General features: G+C 36.0%; 1 protein-coding gene across 5 annotated transcripts in view; it reads right to left on the bottom strand.

Annotated features, from left to right (window-relative positions):
• The window catches only part of CDKL5 (cyclin dependent kinase like 5), a 129,287-nt gene that overhangs the window by 52,618 nt on the left and 55,285 nt on the right, over positions 1–21,384 (bottom strand). For all 5 annotated transcript variants that reach the window (XM_077781624.2, XM_077781627.2, XM_077781628.2 and 2 more), the window contains exon 4: positions 584–629. In XM_077781624.2, coding sequence (XP_077637750.1) covers positions 584–629 — 46 coding nt within the window. The remainder of the gene's footprint in view (positions 1–583; positions 630–21,384) is intronic.

Raw genomic sequence — 21,384 nt, 5'->3', positions numbered from 1 at the left:
GTTTTATATTCTATTGTTATATAACTTACATATTAATTGTTAAACTTATCTTGTTCTATTGTATATATTGACTTTATTCAATCATGAATTTCTTGTGATGTTTCTTAGGCCCCTGACCACAGCTTCTCATGATGATTCTTATGATTAAACAGTAATTATATTTAATTACTAAACAATCATCACATCTAACAATTATATCATTTATCACGTACTAGCTACACAGGTGCAGTTCTAGCAAGGTACAAGGCCTTCATGTACCTAGGGTATTTATTTTTTTTCAGGGCCTACTAAGATTAATTTTCCTTTTAACCCCAACTCCCATGATTTAAAAACCCTTTTACTATCACCACAACCTCATCCATATTAATAAAGATGCATCAAGAAAGAAACATAGTTATCTAATTAGAGTGTATAACGCAGTCTCTAGGAAGGTATGAAAGATCAAGTGCCTTGAATATTTACAAAGCTAATAAATCATTATATTTTTAAAATCATATCTTGCTATATAAGACTTCTCATTTTAACTGGATAGATATTAACAATGTAGTTACTGACATTAAAGATCATGCAGCAGAAAAATTACCTTCACTGTCTTTAAATTTCTTGATAGCCACAATTTCATGTGTCTCCTGTAAAATAAAAGCAAAGAAATGGAAATGAGCGAGATTTTTTTGTGCATTTTTTCTTGCATTTTTTTCTCCTGATCATCAGAGGAAGAAAAAAAGAAGGAATTTCACAATGCAAAAAAAATTAAATGAAAATACGGGAAATTCGCAGTGATCAGGCCAAGTGCAATATACAAACCCACAAGCAGCAGATATGTCACAATTAGGATCCCCAGTACAAAAACAATAGACTTAAATGCCAAAAGTTCATATTTGAACACCTTGCAATATGTAACAGTGAAATGTTCAGAAGTGTTTTTCCTGTGACTCTTGTTTCTTAGTTATTCTGAAGCTCTAGCAATCTTTTATCTTACCACAGTATGAATATGGGTGCTTATCTTTATGAGATGAACTGAAAATATTGTGCCAGTATTAGGTTTATAGTTAGACCTATGATTTTGGCTGACAAAAGTTTTTGGGCTTCAAGGTTCAAACATCCACAAAAAATACAGTATTAGGAAAGTAGCCTCTCTGTACCTCTTTTTAAAAATTTGTCACCTTAAGAGAAACCTATCCAAGATGGGAATACTACCCAAAAATGAGAAACCTATCCAAAAAGGGAAGTAATTGCATGTGGCAGTGTTCAGTCATGCTTACTGTACAGTTATAAGTCATAACCTCCTAATGTCCACCTGCCTTGTGTTCCTCTAGCATTCTTTACTCACCAAATCATAAGGTCACATTTTTCTCTTAAGTTTCTCTCTTGTTGTGTGAGCAGGAATGCACTTAGCACATGGAGAAAATGTAGCCTAATTCAGGTCTGTTCATTCAATGATGCAGCAACTGAACTTTAGCAGCGGGATGTGGAGGAAACATTAAAGTCATGGGGTGAGAGTTTGTGAGCAGACAGGCAGGAGGCTACCTGAGTACTTGATGAGCTAGATCTACCTTACAACACCTTTAGCAAACATCACAGTTTAACAAAAAAAACCCAAAAAACCAAAACAAACAAACAAAGCACCAGCAATATCTCACTATTAATAGCATATAAAGGCTAGATTGGAGGACAGCAATAAAAATGAAGCCATTCTGGAATACCTGAAGACGTGTGCATAACCAGTTATTGAATAACACAAACATTTACTCCATTTTTCATTTCAAATCATTGTAACACATGAACCTGTAAAATACCTGATCCCAGTTAAAATAAAAGCAACTGGAAACAATGGTCTGAAATAAACTGAAAAATGTACTTTACTAATTATATTTCTACTACTGAGTTATAGTATTTTTATCTTTATTAATTCTAATTCTAGCAATAGTAGTAATAGTTACTAGGACTATGAGGGAACATTAAGAGGGTAAGTAAATTTAGTTTATTTGACTTCTGGTATCTACTGGTAGGTGGTCTGGCTATTAAAGGCAGTGAAAGATTTTTCAGAAAAGGAACACTGTAATTGCCCTAAAAAGCCTCTGCTGACTGTATTATGCCTATGTTTAGACAGCCTGCACACACCACTTTGCAGAAGAACCAAATTTATCCATTACTGTTACATACCTATTTCACATGAGGTAAAAGAAAAATTTCCAGGTGTTTCAGCTGCCACAAAAGGCTGTGTTTTATTGTCAAAATAATAGCTAAGTACACTGAAAGAAATATAGGAGTTGAAACATGTATTCTCTCACACAGTTAGCAATTCCGATTCATTCAAGAAAACCAGTCCACGTGCCTTCTCTGCCATATCCTGATTACATGGAATGTGATTACTTTGGAAATTAAATTTTAAAAGCTCTTGGGTCAAGGTCTTTCAAAGACTTGGGTAATATATCAAACATCCTGGAGTATTCTAACTATTTACAGTACTTAAAGCATGAATGGTTATAGGAATAACAGCAACAGAAAGACCTCAGAAACCCACCCAGGGATGAAGAAGTTACCTGAACAGTTAAAAAAAAGAATCTAACATTTAAGAAATTTTAATTTAAAAAGCTTTGTCATTTGTATTATTTCATTAAACTGATGACATTATCACTAATGGTGTCATAAGCAATTAAGAAGTTACACATTACACTTTCCCTATCTTTGGAAAAAACCCAACATAATATTTAAACAACCTGAAGTGAAGCAATAGCAGAATGAGAGTAGACAATAGGTGCTTTAAGGAGCTGTCCTAGTAAAATTATGTTCCATCTTAGCAAGGAACATTCTTCTCTAGGTTTCTTGGAGAATTTCATCCCATGTAAATTATATTCTCTAGTAATGTGCTACTGGTGAAGCAGTCAAGCCAAGGCTAAAATGCATACATGGACACTGAAGATTACTACCCATAGATTTTTAAATACATTGCACCTGCTTGACAAAAAGTCTGTAACTTCCTTATGATGCAAAACACCTTCAGAACTGGGGTGCTCCATCTGACAGAAGAAAAAATTGCGGCCAAGTGCACATTTCTCAGTTCTTGCTCACATGCTTTACCACAACTAAATGGTTTACATGAAGTGACATAAAAAATAGGCATGCCTCATAATTTTAAACTAGTTTCAAATGAAAGAACCCATCTGAAATGCCCTGTTCCTCTATTTCCATTACTCCTCCTAATTTTGGACTAGATGTCCAGTTTCTTTCTGGCAAATTTTAAAAAAGAAATGCAAGATATAAAAAGAGGACATTTCAAAAAATTTGTCTCAAATTTGTCATCTGTATAGAGAATATCCTTCCTTGGGGGAAGGAACCAGGAAGAACTCAGTCTCCTGTACCCTGTAGGATGTTGCACATCAGCAGCATATGTAGACTGTGCAATGCAATCAGCAATTGCACATAATTTTCATTAACATAAGTTAATAAAGAATTGAACACATGGAATAAATTTTGTATATGGATGAATACAGCAGGCATATAATAGAGGTGGTAAAAACACCCTTCCTGGATTAGGAGAGACATGCTGGTCAGATGCAGGCCAATCCTGAAGTTTCAAACAAATATTAACAAGTGCTTGGTGCAAAGCAAACAAACACCACATTGCTGAGCCCTGAGAAGATGGACAGAACAGGGGATACAAAGACAAGCAGAGGAATGAAGAAATTCAGTAGTGATAATTCAGACTTCTGGACAAATCTGAAAGGTTCTTTTCAGATTGAATTTAGACTTTGTAACTTAAATAACTACTTAAAAGACATTTTGGAGATCTGAGCTCTTTTGTGGATCTGGATTTCTGCTCTTCAAAAACAGGCTAAATTGGAATTCTCCAAAATAGAATTGTCATTCACTAAAATGTATTTTTTTGCATTTCAAGGTGTGTTCTTTCAAGATTGTACTATGAAACAGAACAGTGCTGAAAACAATGTTCAGACTGGTTGTGGAAACCTATTTATACAATAGCTCAGTATCCAACTCCTACCATGAAAATTGTCATTGACATTTAAATGTATCACCTAGGTAGATAAGCTGGTACTAGTTGATTCAGTGTTTGACTTCAGTGAATGCCAAGGGAAGAAAAAACTCACATAATCCTTTCTGATCTCTACTACTTACTACTACCAGCTTATATCACAAAGTAGGAAAATTTGAGTTTGCTTAGCTGTAATTTTGCTTCACTCAGCTACATCTATTACTAGGCACCTCATTATCATGTTCTAAAAAAATTATGGCCTCAATATCTGACTTTACAACAACAGCAAATTTGCAAACACAGAAGTGAAATCTCAACACTGGCATTACCCCTGATTATTGAGCATGTATATTATAAACACTCTGTGTCATAAAACTATAGGAAGAACACAGTTTTCCAATTAAATATACAACAAGAGATGAATATCACTGAACAGACTTTATGTAAAAGTTAAGGATGTACAGGAACTGGTTATTCAGACTACATGATTACATGTGTATAAAATGGGGCAAAATATGTGTCTTCATGTACAAACGCGCAAATGTCTTCTAATAAGGCTAAGACAAAAAATTCTGTTCAATTTTCTTGACATATAAATATAGGAATAGAGAGGAGGAAGGAGAGACATGTTCATGAGAAAAGGGTACCTCCAGCCCTGGAGAGAGGAATCACTTCATATTAGGGCTCAGTCCTTTCCTACTCCTCAAAATATATGTTGGAATTGCCTCTGGAGAAAGCACATGACTGATTATCTGCCCATTTACCCACAGATGAGAGTATGGCTATGAGAGCTGAGCATTTTCACTGCAGTGCTCCTCGCCACCCACAAGTTTCTCTCCAAGGTTTCCTCACAAGTCTGTCACAGCTGGTGTTTCCTGTCACCACTATCAAACTAGAAGAGTTCCTAATTCAAAACCATTTAACTTTATCTCATTTAAAGGACAGAAGTCCCCTATTTTTCCACTGTCTCTATAAAATTTACATGGTAGAAGTCACTTTTATTATATGTAATTATATATGGCACAAGACACAAGTGTCAGAACAGCAGAATAATGTGTCTCTGTTGTTTTCTTGAAAGATCCTTGATGGGCATACTCAAGAAAAAAGATGCTGCTTAGCCTAAATCAAGATCTTAGAACTACAATAGTTATTGTCTGGAAAGAGGAAGCATATCCTATTCTTGAAAATATCATGTTAGGAAAAGAAATATTTTTAAATGTTTGTCCCTATTTTATTTCAAAGCTTCTGTTAGGACTTTTCTTCCTTCTTTTGCGAATCATGGAAAATCTGACACAAAGCACAGGTACACAACAAGATTGTTGAAAAATAGGTAAGACTGACCTTCTGAAAGTTACATTGTTCATGTCTAATTTTACTGCCTCACCCTGTATGAGTACAAGAATTTGTCAAGCATGGAATTTTTAAGCAACTGAAAGAACAAATGTTTTTAAATATCAACAAATGTGAGCAGGGACAGCAGCAGTCAACACAGCACATCCTATGCACAAGCAGCATATTGCTGCCTTTACTCAGGTGGCGCTGCTCAAGCACTATTTAGTACATCACATCAGGGTTTATGCTGATGAATTAAGTGAAACAATAAAATATGACATGGCATATTCTGTGGTTGGCTCATCATTTCCATCTGTACAAGTGTGAGGCTGTTTAGGCCCAAACTCAATTCCTGTAAGAAGCTGCTAAATCAATGGCATTCTCAACTCACAGAGCATTCACATGTCATAAAAATTATTTAGAAGTGAGCAATAATTTGGTTTGATCCTCACTGATCTATTATTACATTTATACAATTTAGTTTGCCACAACAAAGACACAGAAAAAAAAATCAACAAAATTCAGCCAAACAGCAAATGGCTAATGTCTTTTCAGAACAAAGTAGTACAATTTTGCTCTGATGTGCATAAACATTAATATGTTCTACAACATTAAAGTATTTAGAACAGATTTTTCAATAACCTTGATTTTGAAAAATCCCAGAACATTAAGCAGTCAGCCGCAAGGCAACAAAAGCCCAAAAAACCATTACAAGATGGTAAAATATTTTTCATGAGTTGTTTAAAACGAAGCTTAAAAAAAAAACCTAAACCGACCAAATATTTTTTCAATTTTACTCTCAAAACAGGAACATAAAACACTAGCATTTGAGTCAGATCACTGTATCATAAATGTGACATTTGTAATTATGAAAGCTTTTAAATTAAGCCAAGCGAGGCACGTTCTGCGATGTCACAGGCGTCGTTACCTGCAATTCTGTCAGGTCCCTAAGTCACTGCCCAGGCTCCTTCTCCGTTCTGCCTTAAACCACCACCACCTCTAGGCAGCACCGAGACTGGAACACAGCTTCCTATTCTCTCAACACTTCTGGTATTACGTGCTGGCAATTTTGCTGGCAATTACTTTCAAAATCTAGTGGAGTACCTTAAAATATTCTCTACAGAGAAAGATATGCAAGATGATGCAATTTCTTTTTTTTCAAACAGTTTGACAATATGAAATCACAGCATACTGTGTCTTCTTCTACACCTAAAAAACTTTAGAGAATTGCCCTCAAGAGATGCTTCACTGTTTCAGCCTTCTATTTCTCCCTTGAGAAAACTGCAATTCTTCTTTTTATCAGCTAAAACCCTCACACTTGGTTTATCTAAGCAATATAACTCTTAGCATAGGAGAACTTTCGGGAAATTACTTTCTAATCTAAAAGTCCTATTTATTTTTAGGAAGAGAGAGTCTTTGGTAAATAACGACAGAGCAGTATGTCTGAGTTATCACAATGCCTTTATTTACTGGAAAATTGCTTAGAATTTTTCCAACACATATATGTTAGAGTTTACTTGAGAAGAAGCACCTAGAGTGAATCACTGCAAATCAATTTTTTATCTCTTGAAAGCAGAATGTTATTTAATAACCATCTAAGGGCAGGGGAAGACTCCTAACAGAACAAAGAGTTCTATATTTGATGTGCTACTTTAGGGAAGATGGTCACACTGTCTCCTGAGGAAGAACAAGAGGACTAGGGAAAGCTTAAACCACTCTGAAAGATTTTCAAGGGGAACAGCCATGTAAGATCAGCTTTCCCATTGTGGAAAGAAGCACAAGAAAAGGCCAGAACCTTGAGCTACAAGTTTGACAGGAAATTACCAGTAAGTGCAGGTAATGATGGAAAGAGACTTTCAAGAAAAAAAAATCATGTAGATTGAAACAGTTTTGTCTGATTTCTTTATCTATGTCCTTCAGAAAAACTTGCAACAACTTTACTGTTTGTTCAGATGTCACGACCAAATGCTTGCACTACCAAATTTACTTATTTGTTTTAAATCAAGTGTAGTGTAAGAGAGTTGCAAACAGCAGGCTTTTCTCATCCAATTATCAGATGAATCCATAAGCCAAATGAGTGGCCCATCTGTGCCCATGGCCTCCCAGACTGGGCTCCAGCCCCAGTGGCAGGCTCGAGTGACAGTGATGCTGATGCCAGGGGCTCTCTGGACTGCAGAAGGTCACAGACTCAAGGACAGCTGGGGCTGGAAGGCACTTCTGCCTATTTTGGATGTCCTCATTTCTAGGGATATTCTGAACAGCCTTCAAGGCACTCAAAATCCACCAGGATGAGATTTGGAGCAATGTGCTGTAGCTGATTCTGCTTTGACCAGTTGTGAAGAGGCACACCTGAATCCTAAGGAGTGCACTACAAAGCATGCAGTTTTCACTGTTCAAGAACTTGCAGTCTACTAATTTAGTGTGTAAATACTACCCTGAAAGAACACTTGAAAGTAAGTGAACCCACTCAGTATTTTCTACCAACTTTTGGGCTGATGATACTGGTAGCATCAGAACTTCCATTTTTCCAAGTGGATTTTTCATATTCATTCACAATTTTCTCCAAGCAAGAAAGGAAATATGCATCTCCAAAGAATGTGTACAATAATGTAATGAGAAATATCTGGAATAAAAAACAGATTTAAACACTATAAATGTAGCTATTCTAGCATTTCATGATAAACTAGTACATTTTAGCAATTTAAAAAATAATCTGTTTCATTTCATTCAGTGTAGCACTAATTCATATAATTTTACAATTTGACAGTATTGTTCAATCCAAACCATGTATATAAAACAGAAACCAAATCCAGCACATGTCTATAAAATTCTTCCAATGCAGAAATGTCAGTAGTAGTAATTTCAGTTTCAAACCTCAGTATTCTTCCAGTTCTATTTGTTTGGGGTTTTTTTGTGTTTGTTTGGTTTTGTTTTTTGGTGTTTTTTTTTTTTGTGTGTTTTTTTTTTTTTGTCTGTTAACACTGGAAATTGTAAAATTGAAAGCTATTTATAAATAGCATAATACTGCATTGGCAGATACGAGTATTATTTAATTACTTTTTATAGCATAATCTTGGCACTTGTAATACAAGTAATAACAAAGTAGAAAATGCAGGAAGGCAAACTGTACTACCTTCATGACTTCCTTTAAGATATCACTGACTCCACAGATTCAGAGATCAACAAGACATTTATAATTACATTGTATTTCCTAATTTTTTTGTTATTATAATGCAATGCTCTTTTCCTGGGCATCTTGTAACTCAAGAGTAGGTAGAACTTATAAAAAAATAGTTACCTTGGTTGGTTGGTTGTTTATTAAAAAATATAAAATTGGCAAAGTCCTCAGTGTTGTTATCCTAAGTCTCAGAGTCAAAATAGTTTCATCATGATTGGTGGACATTCTGAAGTTCATCACATCTCAAGCTTTAGTTTTGAAATCTTTATTTCTGCAGTGGATACAATTTATTTTTTATCTGGTACTTTCAAATTTTAAATTTTTGGGGGTTGTCTTTTTTCTCATCAACAATCTAGCAGGCATTTTCTTTAAACTGTAAAACAAGACCTACTGTGAACCAAAGGCAAACTTGTCAAGCAGGTTCCTGAGGCTGAAACTCTTCAGATGAAATTCAGTTTCAGATTAAGACATCCATATTCAGATCCCTGTATGAGAGTTGTGTGTTCAAGCACTCCAGTCATGATTCAGTAGGCTAAACATGGGCATCTAGTAGCATCTAAGATGCTGAGCTATCTACAACACTCACATGGGATTTCAGAGAGGCCTTTTAGAGCTGCCTCCCTTGAAATCTCCACCTATCAGTTTTTTGAATACTCTCTATTCGAGGTCTATACTTTCTAATATTTTCTCCTCAATATGTTCATGGTCTTGAGCTCCACTATTATGCAAACGCTGCATCCAATTATTCTAATAATCTGTCTGGTCTTTCCATCACCTGCATCAAGAAATTGTCTGCGATACCCTCCAGAAATCTCTGGGACTGTTTGCATCCCACCACACTGCTTGTCCTGGAAATACCAGGGAAGTTAAAGTCTCCCCTGAAAACAAGGGTCAGAGCTCCCCACGTGAAAAACAAGTGTTTCAGAAACATCATCAGCTGTGTAAAAAAGGCTTTGCCCATTTTTTCACTTTGGTCAGGTGGTCTACAACAAAGACCCAAAATCATGCCACAGTTTCTGGTCTCATCTCTAACTCTGAACCACAGGGTCTCAACCACACTATCATCCATCTGCTATGACCCACTTTTCCCTTAAGAGTGGGCCATCCCAGAAAATACCACCATACATCTTAGACACTCCTTCCCACAAAGGGAAACTTCATTCCCCTTTCTTTTGAGCCCATCTTTTCTGAAATGTCTGTACTCATCCATCCATCCATCCCAAAGTACCACTATTAATTCTAAGTCACCAATTTTTATATACCAACTAAATTTTTGTTTTAGTGTGCAAGCTACAACAGGATTTCTCAAACTTAGATAACTTGGCTTAACACTATGTTAGAAAAAAATTGTCTCTCAGCGCTGAAGGAAAAACATCTAAACATAACAGCAGCTACTGTCATTTCCATACTGCACAAGTAGAGACAAGGATTGCCCCAACTTTAACACCTCTCATGTGCAAATGGCAGCAAAAACTCCTCTGTATTCTGCAGTGGGTCTTAAACAACCAGAGGTGGCAATTGCCTATTCAGGTACCAAGCAGCCACTCCAGATCTGTTCTGGAGCGAAAGCAAGAGCCAAAGTAGAGGTTATTTTTGGTTTTAATACACAGATTAGTTAATAATTGTAAGCTCTCCACATCTAGGGGAAAGCCTAACCTACAATGGTCTTCCTGTCTAGAAGCCAAAATTTATGTTTAGGGCCTCCAATTTAAAAAAAAGAAGAAATCTTTAAACTGAAAACTTTTCCTCCTCACATTTTGGTCCCACAAATTAGTATAACACTGTAACCCTATCTTCATCATGCAATTTGGTATGTAAAAGGTGTTACCTAAAGTAACACTGTTGGTATTTTGGTGTCAGCTCATTGTTAGGTTTGGCTATGGAACATTGAATAGATGTCTGCACTAACCCTAGGAATCTGTAATTCTCTTTCATTTATTCCAGATCTTTAATGAGAATATTTTTTGTGTTGTTCTCCAGGGAAGGATAAACTTGAACAGGAAATGCCACTTGTATTTTCAAGCTTCAGTTCACATTAGACAACAATATTACAGAAAGAAAACAATACCCTCCTCTGCCCATAATGATTTTTGGCATTTACAACAAATCTTTGTGCTCTCTAGGTCTTTTTCATCAAGAAATATTTTTGTTGACATTACGCTCTTACCAAAGCAAATTACATTTTAGAAGTTTTCTCCAATCTATATATTGATGTGTATTTCAGCGGAGACCCTATTTTCCTCTCAAAGTTTCTATATTCAGGTTTGCAGAGAAAAAAAAAGGCCTTTCTTGTCTGTCTGTATAATTACAAACAGTGCACTCTCTGGAAAATAAGAGCAAAATTCTTGCCTCCTAAGAAAACTGCCATTTTTATCTGTGAAGTATCTAAAAGTGCATTCCTTTTAGAGATTTTATCTTCTTCATAGAATAGCATTAAGATTAAAATTTATTCCAAACTGCTTAAAAGAAAGACAGCAGGCAAAATTCATACCTCAAACACTTCCCAATCACTGCTGCAGAGGTCAGAGGAACAGGAGGGCTGCCTCTACACAAGCTGCATGGTAATTTAGCTAACTTGAGAAGCCAACCATACATGTGGAAATAAAGGAATCTGCATCCAAGGAAGATTTCTGCTACTACTAACAGATGAAGAAGAAATGGCAGCAAAGTTTTCATAAAAATAGCATTTTCTGCAGATAAAATTCAACTTAGAAGCTAAATCAAGAAATAGATTTTATGGACTTATTTCAGACAGTTTCTTTAGCATCTGAAAAGTTGTGGCCAGATCAGTATATCTTCCCTTATATTTCAATAAGAAGAAAAAAAGTCTAAACATCTAAACAGAATTTCTGGGAAGACTAAAAAATGCTCTTCTAGCAAAAACTGCCCCTACCAGTAAGACTAATATGTTGCCCTTTTAGATCTTACACACAACACATGTACTTTTGAGCCAGGAGAAAAAAAAAAAAAAGCATAACCACACAGAATTTAAGTTCACTGTGAAAGTTTGCCCAAGCATGACAAACAAATACTTCTTGGAAAGAGGCAAAGGAAAGTGTCGTGATCCCACTGAGTTTATCATCACAAACACTGGAAACACTATGTGGGGAGAGTGGATAAAAAAGTGCAGAATTAAGAGCAAAGGGACAGGGGACACATGGGCTAAAGTAACTGGGAAAAGAAGGCAGACAAATGCAGCCTGAAAACAGATTGGAAAAGAGAACTGGGGTAAAGCACCTTGACTGAGAAGTTAGTGTTAAAACCAGCATAACAAATAAATGAATCTGTGAACATTAAAATTTTAGAGGAACCCAATTTAACTGAAAGCAGAGGAACAGTGAGAATTCAGAAATAGCTGCAAACCCACTAAAACCACAGATGAGTCTCATTCCACAGTTCTGGTATGCACGGGGGATGAAGGCAACAGGTTACTAGCTATGCCATCTCAAATACTAGAAGCTGACAGCTGTGTGACAACTGCGTGGGTATCCATATGGTGTTCCATGATGAATTTTGTATTTGAGAAGTCTAGAAAATTATGAGGGGAAAAAAAAAGTAAGTTTATCACAGTATATATAAGGCAGTATTTGAGGGGAAAAGGTAGCATTCTTTCATTAGAAATATGGGAGTATGCAAAAGAAACTGAAGCCCTTCTCCAGGCCTAAAATAGAAACAGTAACCTCCAAGGCTAAACTTAAACAGAATAATTATAGTCTGTGTTTTAAAAGACTCAATGAATCTACATAAAATGCCAAATATTTCCTAAGGTAGAGTGTATCTCATTTAGCTTTAGCCAGTTAAGAGTTAGATAGATACTCCATGCGACTTGTCAAGGTTTTCCCCACAGTTCGTAAAAGCAGGGGAGGGAGAGAAGATCTGGCCAGAAGGTTACTGGTTTTAATAATTTCCAGATGGTAAGAGCTGCTTTTCAGATTTTGGACTCTCTCAACTTATATAAATGAGGGAGATTGGTTATGCAAGACCTAAGCACTGAAACAGTGGGTGAGATTAATTCCACCCAAGTTACTTAACTTTGCAGCCCTTCTGTCTGAATGTTTTATTTTTGCATGCACAAACTTACATGCATGCACATGTTTTTAAGGTACATTTCCAAATTTTATCACGACTAGTAACCTCAGGGTTATTACTTTTTCTGGATCATTATTCTTTTCAGTTGCATTGCTACATTAAGATCATCACAGTTCATTGGACATGCTAGAAACACAAAGTATTCCAAACTGTTCTACTGAAGTAAGAACATCTCCATTGCCAACGTAACTGCAGCGTCAATTCTCACATCCCACAAAGCAATCTGGCATAACTAGCAGCAAGACCAGAATATCTGAGGCTCATCCTTCTTCTTTCACCTGCATATTAGAAAGTAAAGTCTATGTTCACTGGTGAGGATCTTCATGAAGCTATAAATATCCCTGCTATGAGCTTTGCATTTCCTTTCTCTGGTATAATTAAAGGCACTACCTGAGATCAATAAAACTTCAAATAGCTTGCAAATAAGGCCCCATTAGAGGTAGGTTTTCTTCTTATGTTAAGCTTCCAGAAGAATGCTTTAGATCAGATCCTTGAGCAAGAGCTCAAATATTTAACATGGGAGGTTTTCACAAGAAATTATGGATTATAATGTATGTCATACATTGACCTCCTAGAGCCATACTTCTCTCAGTCCCAAGGCACTATAAATATTTATTTAAACAGAGGTGAAAGAAGAAGTAACAATTGGAAAAGCTTTATGATTATTTGTGAGTAAAGGTTTTGAACATTTTACTCAGCCAAATTTCTCATTAATGTTTAATAACAGAATTTGATTTAAGATTACTTCAAAAATCCAAAAGCTAAACCGTACAAGTAAGCTTGGAGCTTCACTGCAGGCCTAAACGAGACACAGATATGGAAAACAAAGCTTCCTCAGAGGAAGGGTGCCTTCTGTCCTTTGTAAACTGATGTAGTAGCAAGCCTTCTGTGATACAGAGAGTAAACAATAGCTCTAACAGCAGTTTGTTGACTAGCATTTGTGCTTGAATGTGCTAAATCTGACTTGGTTTCATCATAACATGATTCTGGCTGTGATTTATTTAAAAAAAATCACAACATTGCATTATAAAATTATATTGCAATAGCTCTGGATATGTAGCAATAAACAAAATAGTTAGGAAATGAGTAATCTGGTTACTCTAAATGCAGTTGAAGTCTTCATAGAAAAAACAAGAAATAGTCTCATCATACGGGTTTCATTCAGGTAGTACTGTTTGAATAGTCTATTATCACCACCTCTACAAAAAATAAAAAGGTGGCCTTGAAAAACATTAATTGTTAACCTATCCCAGTCTAAAAATTAAGAGAAAAACCTCAAACAAATACATAGATAAGAGATCCCTATACCTAATTATTCCTTCACTTTTGTCTTTCTACATATTTGTTCTTTGAAAGAATAAACTATGCCCTCATAATTTGATTCCTAGCCAGGTCTGTTCAGTAATGGCATGTTCTTCCACTGAAAAATTCTAGGTCTTATTGTTTACTGTAGCTATAGAGCTGTAAAACTAAACAGACCTTTCATTTCCATTTTTCTTTTAATAGCTCAGAAGTGGTAGAAGATTGTCTTTGTTCACACAAACATATTTAGGAAAAAAGACAAGACACTTTAGCAATAAGTATAAATTTCCAAAAGTTCTTGAAACATGATCTTCAAATGAAGAGACAAGTGAAAGCTGAGAAAATATTATCACAAGACTTTGGCTGTGAATTTTTTATTCATATTTTTGTTAAAGTCTTGTACATGCCTGCTATATATTTTGATAAAAGAACAGATTAATTGCCATTCATATTTTATACTGAGACACAAGTGCTCAGTTCTCCTTATACCCATAAAAATGAAAAGTGAAACAGTGTGCTAGCTAGTACATACAAAAGCCTTTGCAGAAGATACAGAAGGAACAGACTAATAGCATTTTCTAAAACTGACCAGAAGAGACCTCTGTGCTGTAACTCATTAATTAAACAAACACATGTGTGTGCATGCACAATTGTGCACAGCTCTGTACATGTGCACACGTGTAATGGGCAGGATGCTGGTAAAGGAACAGAAGCTCACCTACAGCAATAAAAATTAAACATTATCCAATACATTGAGAACCCTACTAAATACAAATACTACAGATAGGCTGATCACTCTTGATTTGCTTCTCTCTGATCCTGCCATCATCATAGACATAAACTCTGCATTCTCTTTTTTGTTATCTGAGGAGTATGGATGAAGGGGACACCACACCCCAGAATTTCTGAGGACAAATGCCACTCCCTCACTTTCTATTTTATTTTAAACCTGCTAGAGCCCATGGGATGGATATTGCTTGGCCTATGTTAAGCCTTTCTAAAAGACACTGGGGAAGCTCCTACTGATTCTTTTTTGCTCTCCAAATAGTTCCTTAGCACTGCAACGGCATTTATAGCAGTGGGAGCAGGAAGAACTTACAAAATTAGAACAGGTTCAGAGCCCAGGGGGCAAGTCCATCAGATACTGTCTTTTATATGTTTCTTAACACTATTCTTCGCTGGCTGGTGCTTTGAGGGGGAAAAAATGGTAGGCACCACTTGGATGAGTTTTTCACACAAACAGTCACAGAAAACTTGATCCTGTAGAAGCAGCAGCTAGTCAGCTCTGCTCTGCAGATGGCATTGCCTGCAACATATTTCTGTGCATAAACATGGCATTACTCTATCTCTGTTGGAAATGTTAATTGATTTCAAGAAGATAGCTTGCCTCCTGGTCAAGATGCATACTGTCAAAAAAAGAGGTAGGTGTAACCAGTCAAGTTTTTTAGGTCCTACAGAATTTCATCTTTCCACATCTCAGTGCATTATCACACTTAAAAATATCACCTACCTCTGTCATACCTCAAACCTACATTTTTTTTTTAAAGCCCATCTATAATATAAAGGGAAATTGATAATGATGATAATCCTATTCAGCCAAAGTTAAGTCTAAGAAAGCTGTTTTGCAAATAATTTTCAGCACACTGGAATCTGTGGTAAGCTTCTGTTCTTAGAACTGTATGAAAAACATGCTTCATAATATGCATTTGGGAAGGAGTTCTCAGTTTTGTAAGGATTCTTTCTGGACTGAAAGATAGGAGAGCTCTTTAATAAGGCAGTACACTTCTATGCCAAAAACTGAAAACAGAACAACCACCCTTTCACAGAACACAGGCATCTTGTTTCTGCTGCAGGAGTGTGCAACAGATGAGGGTATGAATAGGATATTGGGGGAAGCACTGAGAGAGAGCATGCACAAGCATGAGGAGAAACTGCACAAGGTTGCAAGAAAAAACAGTATTGATAATCAAGAATGTTGTTCATGGGATGGTGGTTAAAAAGTAAAATTGAGTAAAACATTATGCAAAGCCCAGAAGGTTGCAGCACAGCTGATTCACAAGCAGACCATGCGTCCCCCAACAGGAGGATGGCCACAAGCTTGCAGCTTATAATATATGAGCCCATCTTCTGTTAGCCCATCAAGGGAACAAATTATGAACATACTTTTCAAATACAAACTCTAAACAAGGAAAAGCAGAAACAGACCCATGAAAGTTGAAGAAAGCAAGATTGAAGCTAAGGACTATCCCATAACAACAGACAACATCTAAACATTACACATACACAAAGTAAAATTTGTGTATATATTCTTACAAATGTAAGAAATTGGTTTGTCATCACCCCCAGAGGAACCTGAGAGATGAAGTGGGGACATGAAAGCTCCTTACCCTTGTCCTCCATCCTGAATGCTGGAGATACTGCCTACATCAGACATCTCTCACGAGCACACACATGTCCCTTTAAACTTCTAAGCGTATGAGTACAAGTCAATGAAACCATGAAGAAATGGGCATCCATGAGTACAATCATTTCACTTCAAGATCTGCAAATATTTACTCTCCCTTTATGCAAGACTGATACTGAACTTCATTATACCAATCTTTCTACACCCAGTACTACACAGAAATTACTCTTCACATAGAGGAAGAAACAGAAGATGCCTTATCAAAGTTTTAAAGGTGCTAGCAACTATAAAATTGGAGAGCAATGTTGGTATCCGTTTCCAAAAAAGTTACTTGTTCTGTTCAGAAACAAATCCCCACTTTATTACACATCTGAAAAAGTGAAAATAAAATTGCATAAAGTGTGTGATTTCTCATAATGGGCAAAGTAAAACCATTATGTTCTCCGGTGTTAGAGCTTAAAAGGAACTTGCATAAAGATTGATCTGATTTAGCAGTTTAAACAAAAATGCATCAGGGATAGTAAAAATGCAAATACTTTAAAAATCCAGACGATGTTTTAGTTGTTATCTTAAATAAGTAGAACATAAATAGATATACTTTAGAAAATGAGAAGCTAGCATGCAATTGGACTATTCTTGAAGAAAAGCAAGCAGCAAACTTCATTGTCCAGGTGCAGGTGCAGCTACACAAAGCAAAAAGAAGTAAGTATTTTGAAGAGTTTCAGGATTGTAATATGTGTATAAGGCATAGATCTCATAAAGAATGACACCAGTTTGGTGCAAACATTTAACAACTGCTATTGGTTGGAAAAAGAGCACAAAGCAGTCTGAGCAAAATGGCTTGTATTCAAGAGCTCAGCCTGCCTTCCCACTGTATCCAAAACTTCTTAATCACCACACTTTGATGTCAGGTTTGTCTAGTCCCTTACTTAGACTTTTAGCTGTGATCAAACCACCCATTATAAGTACAGTTATTAGGTCCTTTGCACAAGAATTTACAAATTTATACAAATTTTAACAGCTCTAATGGTATTAAAGGAAACTACTTTCCTTTTCCCCCATTTATTGTTATCCAGGTTTTGAATGAGATGTAAATACCACTATACTTCACAAAAAGTTACAAATTCCAAGAATTTTTATTCAAAAATAATGTTTTATATTTTAGGAGGGTATTCCATTAGTTAAGAATTACGCAGAAATGAGTAATTAAGGAAATATAAATTGTTTAAACCACGACATTCAGAGGACAACTTACTATTTAAAAACACACTGTAATCTTTACTGATGAAAAAATGCAGTGCCAAGAAGAGCCTATATGTTTTCAGAAAAAAATGAAATTATAGTTAAGTTTTCGCTGTTATTGTGAATGTTCTACCTACACTGTCAAATGCTCATTTTGCAGGACTCCTGAGTTTTTTTAAAAAAGTAACTTAAAATTCACAAAAAAAGAAATTTAAGAAGATAAGGTAATGTGAATGGCATATTCAAGACACCTTAGTGTATTTAAATTTTAGATCAACTTGCTTGATACAAATAATTTTGAAAGCTGGACAAATGATCCAGACCCATTTTTACCATGGTGCATTTAATCATCTACATGAATGATCTTCTGAAACAGTGACTTATGCTCTTAGAGGCCTTTGTTGAAATACACGGAGTGACCAAAAATCAATGATTAGCCTAGAGCTCTTAGAGCTGCTCATGTGTCCTAGAAAAGTTTAAAAACTCCACAAGAATCCCTCACAGGAAAACAATTAACCTAAAATTTAGAAATACCATTTTGTTTGCATCAATTATGCTACACAGTAATTTGCAATTTGATGACAAGACCAGATTGTAATCCAATATTCAACCAAGTTCATACTACTACAGATGTAGTCCTATAATTAGCCATATGCTGTTCCCTCTCCCATATAATAATTTGCATTAACTATAAATTCACTTGCTTGCACCACTACTTCCCTAATGATCCAAGACCCTACGTCAGGGTCTCTAAAACTCATCTATTCATCTATTTCAATTTCTTCTGCTGATGCTTCTAAGAAATACTGTAGTCATGTTCATAAACTTTAATTATCAGCATAAAATTTTCAATTTTTTGCAAGAAAAAAATTAATTGTACGGATAGCCTTGCTTTGAGTGCTCATCACATCCACATTAAAAATAAGATTTCACTTACAAGAACCTTAAAATGAGATACAGCTCTACAAGCTGTTTGCAATTAAGAGCCATTAAGGGCAGCCACAGAACACACTGCTGCAGGTCTGAATATGATTCCTGTATTATTACAAGTGTAATGATATATAATCCCTTTGCAGATGGATTTTGCAGCAACTACCAGGGGCTCATTTGTTTACTGGCAATCTTCCAATTTCTTATTTGTGGCACAAATTGTAACTTTTCACTTAGCAACACCTGTAGCCACAGCAAGAATTAATATAAAAGATAATGTAAAATACTATCAAAAATGCATATCGTTTACTTGAGAAACATAAGAAAAAGAGCAAAAGATATCTGGTTCATATAGAGTCATTAGTGTGACCAACTGGAAGAAACTGTCTGATTAAAATAAATACTGATCTGAGATACCATGACTATAACAAATTGCTTGTCTTTGACTTAATTTAAACTGAAAACCATCAGTAATAGATTTTACATATCTTTCCAAAGCAGGATGAATCACTCTTGTTATTTTTAACTCGGGCTTCTATGCTTCTTTCACCTACCTCCATTACTAAAGTACAAGGGTGATTCCCTGTTTGTCTCTCTCACCCTTCCTGTTTTGAAGATGTCTGCACCACAGCTGTCTCTGCACCCCAGCTTTGTACTGCATGATATGTTATAATGGACTAGCCAACTTAAGTCATCCTAATTTGTGGTACTGAGAGCAAACACCCTCACACGATACTACTTTAAACTGAACATATCTGAAAAGAACAAAATTTTTAGTATCCTCTTCCACAGCAAGTTAGTTTCTCCACTCTGAAAGCTTTGTCTCTTTGCCTTGCACCTTCCATTTCTAAATATTAGCCACTGGGGGCAAAGGAAGGATGGAATGAGAATTTTTAATATTGAATACCATCCATATCTGAGCAGGGTTCATAACATGACAAGCACAAAGGAGGAGGTAAGGGAATGGAGTATCCTACAAGGGAACTTTCAAACAAAAACCAGTCTGGATTGTCAGAAAAGACTCAAAGGGAAACAACACAGCACAACTGCAGACATCAAAGCAGCATCATTTCATTGATATGGCTATAAAGTGACCTATGTTATTAACAAAAAACATTAACTCTCAAAAAATCATCAAATTGGAAAGGACCCACAAGGATCCTTGAGTCCAACTCCTGGCTACGCACAGGACACCCCAGGAATCCCACCATGTTCCTGAGAGCATTGTCCAAACACCCATGGAACTCTGTCAGGCTTGGTGCTGTGACCACCTCCCTGGGGAGCCTGTTCCAGTGCCCAGCCAGCCTCTGGGTGAAGAACCTTTTCCTGATACTCAACCTAAACCTCCCTCACCATTCCTTCTGGTCATTGAATGCATTTAAGGATGCATTCATGCCCACTTTGTTGAAGCCTGGCCAGGCCCTTTTAAAGAAATAATTGTATGTGATTGATAAAGATAGCAAGGGTTTATATAAGATCAAATTAAATAAAACCTTGAAACAGAGCATATCTTAGCAACGTATAGCAGAAGTAACAGACAGGAAACAATAAAAGCAATGAAAAAAATATCTAGGACTACCTTACTTCATCCCCTCATCCTACATAGCCTTACAAATGTGAACCCAAATATTTACTTCAGTTAATCCCAGGACTCAGACTTTGAGGAAATTAAGAAAACACCAAAGATCCATTTTTTTTCCAGTAGTGTGGATAAAACATTTTAGAATATGATAGTTTCTTCAAAATTACTGCTTTAATGGGTTTTTAAAGAAATGTATTATGAAAAAAAACTCTTTAAAAATAATTGAAGAATGAGAGCGACTTGGGAATCAGATTTTGAAGAAAATAAATAAAAGGCAGTAGTATTGTGATATGGAGAATATTATAGTCCACCTTGGGTGTGAGAGGGGAGACTGAATTAATAGTGGTCTGCTCAAACTGTGGGAACTCAGCAAGTTGTTTCTATGCTCATTTCTGCACAACTATCTGATCTTTGCAGCACTAGCAGTATACATATAAATCTTCCACTTACTTGAATGTAAATCAGCACTTTATTGACATCCATCATATTTAAAATCACACTGATACAATGCTATCCAATTGTCTGTTTCCCCCTGCCACAGGGGACTGAGAGGACTATGGAAGAGATTCAGGTAAAGACAAATGTCACAATGCATCAATGAGAAATGAAAGCTATATGAACTGCCAATACCAGATTTACATCTACCCTGCATAGGAAGCAGTTACAGATGGTCACTGTACGTCCCTTGCACGTATAGAAAGCAATGCCTGAAGTGAATCAGCACTAACCAAGCTTGCCTCTCTCTGCTGCACTCAAGGGAATGCCATGGAAGTACAGTTTAGAATCCACCAAAAAAATACTCTATATGTAACATTTCAGACCAGAATTCTGTAAGGAATTCAAAGGGTAATTCACTGCCTCATAGTGAAGTTGAAGCAAGTGGTTATTAAAGAGTTGCTATGACTCTCAGCACTACCACTTGCCTAATAGCTCTGTTTTCCTCACATAATACTTAGGACAGACCTCAACTTTGACTACTGCAAACACTTACTGCTAGCAAACTCTATTTATCCAGAAAGTCCAAAAAGTCTCATATTCATTGTAAATGTTTCACACAAGTTTTGGCACAAAAAACCACCAGTGAGATGATGCATTATCCCAAGGAACAACAGCATTATTGGAATAATCTTCTACAGGTAAGTTGCCATTACTGAAAAAAAACAGTATGCTGCACAGAGATTTTAGCCTGGCAACAATTAAAACCAAAAATCTTGCTACAAAGCCAAAACAAATTTGATTAATTGAGAAAATCAGCATATTGCTTTTAATCACATTTTTTAAAAAATCAGCAAAAAATTTGAGGACAATGAGAAAAAAACACAGGCAGCGAT

The sequence above is a fragment of the Lonchura striata genome, chromosome 1, assembly GCF_050655825.1.
Source record: "Lonchura striata isolate lonStrDom1 chromosome 1, ASM5065582v1, whole genome shotgun sequence".
Lineage (NCBI taxonomy): Eukaryota > Metazoa > Chordata > Aves > Passeriformes > Estrildidae > Lonchura > Lonchura striata.
Note: the sequence above shows the minus strand (reverse complement) of the source record. Positions and strands in the feature narration are given on the sequence as shown.